At 43.5% G+C, this 10,524-nt stretch overlaps 1 protein-coding gene across 1 annotated transcript in view; it reads left to right on the top strand.

The window, feature by feature from the left end:
- Positions 1-5,282: 5,282 nt before the first annotated feature.
- Positions 5,283-10,524, top strand: part of WASHC2C (WASH complex subunit 2C) — a 60,247-nt gene continuing 55,005 nt past the window's right edge. Inside the window, exons 1-3 of the mRNA XM_012813844.2 lie at positions 5,283-5,379; positions 5,471-5,593; positions 6,273-6,437. Coding sequence (XP_012669298.2) covers positions 5,377-5,379; positions 5,471-5,593; positions 6,273-6,437 — 291 coding nt within the window. The 5' untranslated portion in view covers positions 5,283-5,376. The remainder of the gene's footprint in view (positions 5,380-5,470; positions 5,594-6,272; positions 6,438-10,524) is intronic.

Raw genomic sequence — 10,524 nt, 5'->3', positions numbered from 1 at the left:
AACTGGAGTGAGCTGATATCTCACTATGGGTGTTTTTTGTTTGTTTGTTTTTTGAGACAGAGTCTCTTTATGTCGACCTCAGTAGAGTGCTATGGCATCACAGCTCACAGCAACCTCAAATTCTTAGATTTAAGCAATTGTCTTGCCTCAGCCTCCCAAGTAGCTGGGACTACAGGTGCCTGCCACAATGCCCAGCTATTTTTTGTTGCAGTTGTCCTGTTGTTTTAGTTGACCTGAGCAGGATTCGAACCCACCAGCCATGGTGTATGTGGCTGGTGCCTTAACCACTGAACCACTGTGCCATGGGTGCTGAGCCTTTTTTTTTTTTTTGCAGTTTTTGGCCAGGGCTGGGTTTAAACCCGCCACCTCCGGCATATGGGGCTCATGCCCTACTCCTTTGAGCCACAGGCGCCACCCCCCCCTTTTTTTGAGACAGAGTCTCACTATGTCACCCTCAGTAGAGTGCTGTGGCATCACAGCTCACAGTAACCTCAAACTCTTAGGCTAAAGTGATTGTCTTGTCTCAGCCTCCCAAGTAGCTGGGATTATAGGCACCCACCACAACGACTGGCTATATTTTGTTGCAGTTGTCATTGTTGTTTTAGCTGGCCTGGGCAGGATTTGAACCCTCCAGCCATGGTGTATGTGGCTGGCGTCGTAACCACTGTGGCATGGGCGCCGAGCCTCTCATTGTGGTTTTAATTTGCACTTCCCTGATGATCAATGATGTTGAGCATTTCCTAGACTTATCTGTTGGTTACTTGCAGGTCTTCTTTTGAAAAAAGAAGATTCTGATCTTTTACCCATTTTAAACTGGATTATATATTTTTTGCTATTGAGTTTAGTTTCTTACACATTATGAATATTAACCCCTGATCAGATGTACAGTTTGCAAACATTTTCTCCTGTCCCGTAGGTTGTCTTCACTCTGTGATTATTTTCTGTGCAGAAGCTTTCTATTTGGTTGTAATTCCATTTGTCTATTTTTGTTGCCTATGTTTTTTGAGGTCTTACCCCAAAATTCCTTGCTCAGACCAACACCATAAAGTGTTTTTTCCTGTGTTTTCTTCTAGTAGTTTTGTAGTTTCAGTTCATACATTTAAGTCTTCATGGTCAGTTGATTTTTGTGTACGGTGAGAAATAGGGGTCTAGTTTCATTTTTCTGCATTGGGATATCCAATTTTACCAGCATCATTTATTGAAGAGACTATTGTTTTCCCAAAGGTTCTTGACACCTTTGTTGAAAATCTGTTGGCTATGGTTTTATTCCATTTTCTATTACTACAATTGAATATGTGGGATAGAATAATTTACAAGGAAATGTATTTCTTACATTTCTAAAGAATTTCTGGAGTCAAGGTGCCGCATACATCTAGTGAGGGCCTTCTCTCTCATGGGATCTCTCTGTAGAGTCCTGAGGTAGCTTAGGGCAACATATGGGAAGGGTACTCATGAGAAAGAACACAAGTGGTTTTCATAACAGGCCCACTGGCATGATAGAGAACGCATGCCTGTGATAACCCTTAATTCATTAACCTGCTAATCTATCACTCCAGGAGTGGATTAATCTATTGACCTAATCATCCCCAAGGCCGCTGCCTCCCAATACTATTACATTGGGATTAATTCTCAACATGAGTTTCAAAGGGGACAAATATTCAAACCATAGCAGTTGTGTAAACGTACAGATTTATTTATGAGCTCTGTATTCTGTTCTATTGGTCTATGTGTCTGTTTTTATGGCAGTATCATGTTTTGGTTACTATGTTTGGCTGGAAATGTATCTTCAAAGTATATTTCTAGAATCATGATTCTTGGGTCAAAAAATAAATATGTAAATAAATACAGTCTTGCTAGATGTTGCTAAGTATTGCCAAATTCCTCCTTCAAAAGTGTTATACTGATTTTCATTCCCACCAGTAATGTCTGAGACATTACCTTGTTACTCTACTACCTTGTTAATAGAATATGTCCTCAATCCCCAGGCTAGAGTGCAATGCTGTCATCATAGCTCATTGCAACCTCAAACTCCGGAGCTCAAGTGATCCCCCCTGCCTCAGCCTCCTACGTAGCTGGAACAATAGACTTGAGCTACCATGCCCAATTGATTATTCTATTTTTTTGTAGAGATAATGTCTCGATGAGTTGTCCAGGCTGGTCTCAAACTCTTGGCCTCAAGTGATCCTCATGTGTTGGCCTCCCAAAGTGCAGCAAATAGGTAAAACAATCCTGATGTGAGATAATTATGGGAATATTTCTCTATAGTAGCTTAGTGTTAAGGCATCACTGCAGGAATCAGAATGTAATGTCTTTTCCTAGGACAGTGGTTCTTGCGACCCACAGGAACTGTATTAAAGGGTCATGGCCTTAGGAAGGTTGAGAACCACTGCCCAAGGACCTGCCAACCACTTTTGGGCAATGTCACTGTCATTTTAGCTGGCAGGTAAGATGTATTTTGGTGAGTGGTTGAGCCAAAGGAAGGCTGGACACTTAAAATAAAAACAAAGAGGCAGCACCTATAGCTTAGTGGGTAGGGTGTCAGCCACATAAACCAAGGCTGGCAGGTTCAAACCCAGCCTGGGCCAGCTAGACAACTGCAAGAAAAAATAGCCAGGCATTGTGGCGGGTGCCTGTAGTCCCAGCTACTTGGGACTTGGGAGGCTAACACAAGAGAATTGCTTAAGCCCAAGAGTTTGAGGTTGCTGTGAGCTGTTACGCTATGGCACTCTATCCAGGGCAACATAGTGAGACTCTGTCTCAAAAAAACAAAAACAAACAACCCCCCCGCCAAAGAATTCTTGGTTAAATTGAAGATTTCATTGGAACAACAACAACAACAAAAAACTGTAACAAATAGTCTCTTAGATGTTGAGCCATGTATCTTTCTTGAAAAGTATTTAGCTTTTGTCACAAAATTTCTTTGGAGGTCATATTACTGACAAATAAACTGAGACAAATTTGTGGATGTGTCATTTAATGGTATCAAGTACCCCAAATTGAAAGCTTTGCAGTATGTTTAAAATTACAACTCTTTTGTTATTGTTGTGCCCAGGAGTTCCACAAAGACTACACTGCCAAACAAACCAAATTTACGGCAGAGTCCTTTTATTGAAGAGCTGGCCAGCGACTGCCTCAAGTCCCAACATGGGATTTCTGAGAGCAACCCCGCGTGCTTAAGGGGGTCAGGTTTTTAAGGCTTAGTCTGCATCCTGGTTGGCACACAGACTGTGCAGGTGCATTCGGGTGGGGGTAGCAAGCATTGTACAGAAGCAGAATTTTGCAGTTATCTTAGCTATACATCACACATCTTTGTTTTAATACTTTTCCATACATCTTAGTTCCAGTACTTTTCTTCCATACATCTTTGTGTCAGTATTCTTTCCACCTGGTATTGCCTAAAGGTTGGTCTTGGGATAGTTGGTTCATTTCCCAGGCCCAGGAGTTAGTCAAGCAAGAAGTTAGTGAGTACTTTCCCATCTATCCTGGGAGTGAACCAGACTTATTCCATTCTGTTGAGGGCTTGCAGCCCAGGAATTTGTCAGGAGTTAACTGGTATTTTTCCATTATAGCCTAGGCCTAACATTATAACTATTTAAAAGATTGTGAATTCATCAAAATGTACATGAATCAAGCCTTAATACATTGTATGATGCATAGATTTACTTGATTTCTCAGGCATGGTTATGCCAGTGCAGGAATTCTCTAACATGAACACATTCAATTAAAAAAAATTGACTTTAAAAATATCTGAAAAGGTCTGTGGGAAAAGCACAAGTAAAGAGAGCAAGACTGAACACACAGAAAGAACTCAGGGTGGAGCACCATCCCAGGGGAGGCAGGAAGTGCATGATCCAGCACATGGTAGTTACTAGCCTGGGCAAGAGTGGGGCCTGCTTTTCCAGAGATAGGAAGAAAGGGGTTAAAGTAGCATGTAGGTTGTTGTTTTTGTTTACCTACCATCCCTTTTCCCTGCTTTTAGTTCTCCCAAAATTTTTTTGAGGGGGACTCTACTTCTCTCCTTTGTATGTGGTCTTGGTACCAATAGAAGAGTGGAAATATGACCCAAGGAAAGCCAATCAGATTCTCTTTCTCTCTTAAATTTAAAACTGCAGAGGAGAAACACAAGAAGAGAATGATTGCACTGTCATTCTGAGGGCATTGGCTCAAAGGAGACTGTCTTAAGTTTCTCCAGTTTATGCCCTTCCCAAGACTTGCCTGCTTAGCTTTCACTTAAGTTCTGTGAACTCTGCAGTATCTTTCCCCCAAATTCTATTTTGTTTGAGTTTTACAGTCGAATTCTGTTTTGTGCAAATAATTGTTATGGGATATAGAAAGTGTAGGCACAGAAATATTTTAAGTATGAGGTGGGGGTGGAGTCTGTCTTCTCTGGTAGAAGCAACTGGGTGGATAGTTTGAAAAATATGTTGACATTATGGAAAGAAGTTGATCCAGGATAAGTATAAGGATACATAAAAGGTTTACTAATCAATGTTGACGGCCTGGCTAAGTTTGCAGAACATTAACATGTAGTGATTTTTTTTTTTTTGAGACAGAGTCTATGTTACCCTTGGTAGAGTGCCGAGGTGTCACATCTCACAGCAACCTCAAACTCTTGGGCTTAAGTGATTCTCTTTGCCTCAGTCTCCCAAGTAGCTAGGACTACAGGCGCCCACCACAACGCCCAGCTATTTTTTGTTGTTGTTGTTGCTGTTGTAGTTGTTACTGTTGTTTAGCAGGCCCCGGCCGGGTTCAAACCCATCAGCCCCGGTGTATGTGGCTGGCACCCTAACCACTGAGCTATGGGCCCCAAGCCAAAATGTAGTGATTTCCTTCAGTAACCTAGGTTCAGGAAAGAAGAAAGGGCCTGTGTTGTACTGGTTCAAAGCAAAGACAGCGCTGTCAGAATCACAAGCTGAGGCTTGCTGCCCGTAGCACAATGGTTATGGCAATAGCCACATGCACCCAGACTAGTGGGTTTGAGCCTTGCCTGGGTCTGCTAACCAACAACGACAACTGCAACAAGAAAATAGCCGGGCGTTGTGGAGGGAGCCTGTAGTCCCAGCTACTTGGGAGGCTGAGGTAAGAGAATCACTTAAACCCAAGAGTTTGAGTTTGCTGTGAGCTGTGACACCTTGGCACTCTACCCAGGATTAAAAAAAAAAAAAAAAGGCACTGCCCCAGCTGGAGGCTGCAGCTCCTGCCTGGCAGCGCAGCACTGCACGTCTGATCACGTGCAGGCCCGGTCACATGACCAGAGATCACGTGAGGCCCCAGCGTGCCAGGGGCCGCTGGGCTGGGGCTGAGCTTCTGGGGCTTTGCAGTCCGCGGCTGGTGCGAGCGTAGCAGCCTCGGAGCCGGCAGATCCGCGAGGCCGGGATGGTGAGAGCCGCGAGCCAGGGCCTGCAGGGCAGGGCTGGGCAGCCGCCGCCGCCCCCAGGTTCAGCCCCTCTTCTCGTCCCTTCCGCTGCAGATGAACCAGACGACCCCAGATCCGGAGCGGGCGCCGACGTCCGAGCCCGTGTGGGAGCGGCCCTGGTCGGTGGAGGAGATTCGCAAGAGCAGCCAGAGCTGGTCGCTGGCGGCCGACGCTGGCGTGAGAGGCGGGCCCGGGACGCGCGGGGCGGGCGGCCGCGGGGGGTGGCGCGGCCTGCGACCGGGGGACCGGAGCCCCGAGTTCCCCGGCAACCCGGCCGTCCGGCCGCTGCCCTCTTCGTCCTCCAGAACTCCACCGTGGCAGTCCTAGTCACGGGGCGGTTCGGAGGGCCTCGATCCCCTGAAGCTCGGACCGGGCTGTCCTTCTCGTTTGGGCTTCCTAGTGAGCGCTCACCTCCCTCCGAGGGGCAAATTGCGTTTCCGCCGCGCTGAGGGACCTGTACTGAGTAGGGTGTGAGAATAGCCAGCCAGTATGTGCACAACCTTGAGTGAGTTTTCAAGACGGGGGCCCCCTTAAGCTCAAAACTTTCCCAAGTCCTACATGAATAGGAGTTTTGGATGAGTGGGTGGTTGGTTATCTTAGCCTTTGTCTGTAATTCCTGTAAACAGGACTTTAAAATTTCTTGGGAAACAGCAAGTGTGCATTGACTGGTTTGCCACTCTTTTGACAAGCTTTCTTAGTGGTTTTAATCCCACTTGGTTTTTGTACTGTCAAAAGCAGCATCATCCCTTTTGCATTCTAGCACATGCAGAGTGAAAGTAAACAGGTTCGTTTATTGTCTTGACACAGAGTAGAAGCATATAATATTGATAATACTGTATGTTTATTTTTTAAATAGCTACTACAGTTTCTACAAGAATTCTCACAGCAGACTATCTCTAGGACTCATGAAATCAAGAAACAAGTGGACGGACTAATGCGGGAAACTAAAGCCACAGATTGTCGCCTGCATAATGTCTTCAATGACTTCCTTATGCTGTCAAATACTCAGTTCATTGAGAATGTGAGTTACTTAATTACATCATGCTTATGAATAATACTTTTTGAGAGAACAGGAGATATGATAATTTTAAGTTACCTATTACCAGTACCATGTTGCATCTTAAATTTTGGTAGAAATAGTGGTTCTTGGTAATTGAAGCTTTTTGCTCTAAGATTAATGCCTGTTGCTTGTTAATAACGTTTTAAGTTTATTAATTTCAAGCCTTTAAAAAGTCCTTATTTTCCAGTCTTTACATCCCTTTGTAGTTTTGAGAGTACAATAGTACTTTGAGGTATACGATAGGACTTTGTAGTTTTGAGTTGTTCTGAATTGTGTGTCACTCAAACTAACCTTGTTATGTCAAGCTGTGGAAGGACAGCCATATAACTGATCTGACCCTCTGAACATCAGCATATAGCTTCAGTTATTGATTAGGCCCATTATGTTCAGATATATTATATAAAAGGGATGTGTATGTCTACTTGGAATATTCTCAACTAAAGTTTTCTTATGATGCCTGAACCTATGATAACCAACTATAAATGGGTTACTGAGCTTTAACCCATGTGCTATGTCTATCTATTTATTGAATTAATTTCTTTTTTTCTTTCTTTTTTTGAAACCGTCTTGCTCTGTTGCCCCAACTTAGAGTGCATTGGAGTGCAATGTCGTCATGGCTCACTGCAACCTCCAATTCCTGGGCTCAAGCAATCTTATTGTCTCAGCTTCCCAAGTAGCTGAGACTACAGGCATGCACCATGATGCCTGGCTAATTTTTCTGGTTTTTTTTTTTTTGTAGAGATGTGATGGTATTCTTGTTTAGACTGGTCTCAAACTCCTGGCCTGAAGCAATCCTTCTGCCTTGGCCTACCATTTATTTATTTTCTTCTAGACAATAGGGAACACATAGGTAAATTCAGTAGAGACTTACCTTAGTGAACAGTATATTTCCAGAATAGAAAGGAAATAAACATGACCAGAGCTGAGAGAGTGGAGACTTTTAAGAAATGAGGATGGAGAGGTAGCTTAGTTAAACTGATCTGTGCTTCTCATAGGATGTCCAGCTTTCTGAATATCAGCATTAATTTGTGAAAAGAAGCTTGTTAAAGTAGGCCATCTCCAGAAATTGTTAGATAGAAAGTAATGGTAAGATTTTCAAAATCGCAGGATCATAGAAAGCCCAAGATTTGGGCGGCACCTGTGGCTCAGTGGATAGGATGCCGGCCCCATATACCAAGAATGGCGGGTTCAAACCCGACCCCAGCCAAACTGCAACAAAAAATACCTGGGTGTTGTGGCAGGTGCCTATAGTCCCAGCTACTCGGGAGGCTGAGGCAAGAGAATTGAAAGGTGTTGAAAGTTGCTGTGAGCTGTGGCGCGACGGCACTCTACTGAGGGTGATAAAGTAAGACTCTTGTCTCTAAGAAAAAAAGCCCAAGATTTAAGATTAAAAGAACACCAAATAATGCTATGCAGGCACCTTACACAGCATGTCTGCATATTTTAGTAGAGCAGGTTGAAATATCACTTGTAGTTTGTTTTTTTTTTTTTTTTGAGACAGGATCTCCATTTGTTGTCTCAGAGTACAGTGGCATGCTCATACCTCTTGGCAGCCTTGAACTCTTAGGCGCAAGCAGTCTTCTTGCCTCAGCTTCCCAAGTAGCTTGGACTACAGGTGCATGCCCCCACACCTAGCTAATTTTTCTATTTTTTGTAGAGATGGGGGCCTCACTGATACCCAGGCTGGTCTTGACCTCCTGGGCTCAATCAGTCCTTCTACCTAGGATTGCAGACATGAAGCACCACGCCTGGTCTACTTTTAGCTTTTTTTAGGGCGCTATGTGTAAAATTTTTTACTTTTTTGGAGCAGAGTCTCACTTGGTCACCCTTGGTAGAGTACCATGGCATCTTAGCTCACAGCAACCCCAAAGTCTTGGGTTCAAGTGATCCTCTTGCCTCAGCCTCCTAAGTAGCTGGGACTACAGGTGCCTGCCACAACACTTGGCAATTTTTTAGAGGTGGGGTCTTGCTTTGGGTCAGGCTGGTCTTGAAACTGTGAGCTCAGGCAATCAACCCACCTTGGCCTCCCAAGTGCTGAGATTGTAGGCATGAGCCATAGAGCCTGGCCAAAATCAAGAACTTAATAAAGGTTTTAGAGATCTTTCGCGCTCTCTTTTTTTTAAGAGGTGGGGTCTCTTGCTCAGGCTGGTCTCAAACTCCTAAGCTTAAATGATCCTCTTGCCTTAACCTCCCAAAGTGTTAGGATTACAGGCATGAGCCACTGAACCCAGCATGGTTTTAGAGATCTTTTTACCAGTTATTTCCTTTAACAACAAAAGAAAACTTCAAATTTTGAAATACAACATGTAAAATTAAAATCAGTAGTTTTCTTATCATCTACGTAGAACTTCCATGCTGGGTGCTGAGCTTTTATTCTACTAGAGGAGTCTAAACTCTAGTCTCTACTTCTCTGATATACACAGCCCCATCACTTTTCATCAGGCTGAATTTGATGTCTTTTTTTAACACAGGGCCTTGCTCTGTGGCCCAGGCTAGAGTGTGGTGGCATGATCATAACTCACTGTAATCCTGAACTCTTGCTGGTACCCTTTCACATGCATGTTGTTCTCATTTTTACCTTTCTTGCTGGGTCAGATACTCAACTCTTGTCAGCCAACATTGCAGCATTCAACAGGACAAGCGGGTGCTAGATGCACCTGTAGCAGCGTGATACTGTATTGGTACTGGACAGATACTTTTTAGTGGGGAGAAGTAGAGGGCATCCCTGTTTTTTTTCCTTTTTCTTGAGACTGGGTCTTGCCTAGGCTAGAGTACAGCGGTGTCATCATGGCTCATTGTAGCTTCCAACTCCCAAGCTCAAATCATCTTCCCACCTCAGCCTCCTGAATAGCTGGGACTATATATATGTTGATTAGGACAGGCTTGCTCTGTCAAGCAGTCCTCTCACCTTGGCCTCTGAAAGTGGTGCTAGGACTATGCATGAACCACTGCACCAGGTCTCAAGTTTTCTTTGAGTTTTCCATGATATTTTTGTGGAGTTTTTTTTGTTTGTTTGTTTTCACAGAGTCTTGCTGTGTGCCCCTAAGGAGTGCAGTGGTTGAATCATAGTTCACTGCAGCTTCAAACTTCTGGACTCAAGTGATCTTTCTGCCTCAGCCTCTTGAGTATCTGAGACTATAAGTGTGTGCCATCACTCCTGGCTAGTTAAAAAAAAATTTTTTTTTTTTGGTGATCGGTCTTGTTTTGTTGCCCAAGCTGGTCTTGAACTTCTGGCCTCAAGCAGTCCTCCGACCTCAGCATCCCATATTACTGGGATTACAGGCATGAGCCACTGTGCCCAGCTTGTTTGTTTTGATAATAGTTCTTTATTTCCATCTATTTCTGGGAATTTCCTATTTTCCATTCATTTCTCCATCCCCCTAGTGTTCAGCCTTGTGCCTCTTCCCCCTCCAGTCAGTAGCCAGAACTCGTGTCCGCATGTGCTGGTTGTCACTGTCAAATCTAACCACCTCCCTGACCTAAATGCCATGTCACAGGTTTTTTCCTTTTGTAGCAGAGCATGGTGATGTTGAGAGAATGGTTGATTTGCTTAATGAAATTGAAGAATCTACTTGCTGTACTGTATTGGGCAGTGATCTGCTTTTGGTATTTTTTTTCAAACTCTGACATCAATACCCATTTATTATGATTCAGGTTTGAATGTTGGTGCCATTTAGTTTCATGGTAGTTTATCAGAAAGATTATTCAAATTCAAGTAGGTGTCTGGATTTTATTAATTAACCTCAGTGGCAGCCACAGAGTTGCAAACTACATTATAAAGTTCTTGAAACAATCCAGACTTTCTAGGGCAAGGACAGTCAGGACTTTCTAGGGCAGGAGAAATTAGTACTGTAAGTAAAGGCTCATGAGGATACTCTAAGGAAGGAGAAGTACTAATTAAGTTTGGTCAGTGTTCTACTGTCTAATTAAAGTGTAACACAGTTTTTAAAGCTTCATTAATCAGTTAATTTAGAAATTTATCCTAAAATGCTAAGTGCCAGAATTAATGAGTTCAGTTTGTTAAAAGATCTGGTAAAGGCAGATTTTT

This window comes from Otolemur garnettii, unplaced genomic scaffold (assembly GCF_000181295.1).
Source record: "Otolemur garnettii isolate 467f Iridium unplaced genomic scaffold, OtoGar3 scaffold00315, whole genome shotgun sequence".
In the NCBI taxonomy this organism is placed as follows: Eukaryota; Metazoa; Chordata; class Mammalia; order Primates; family Galagidae; genus Otolemur; species Otolemur garnettii.
This window is presented reverse-complemented; position numbering and strand designations above follow the sequence as displayed.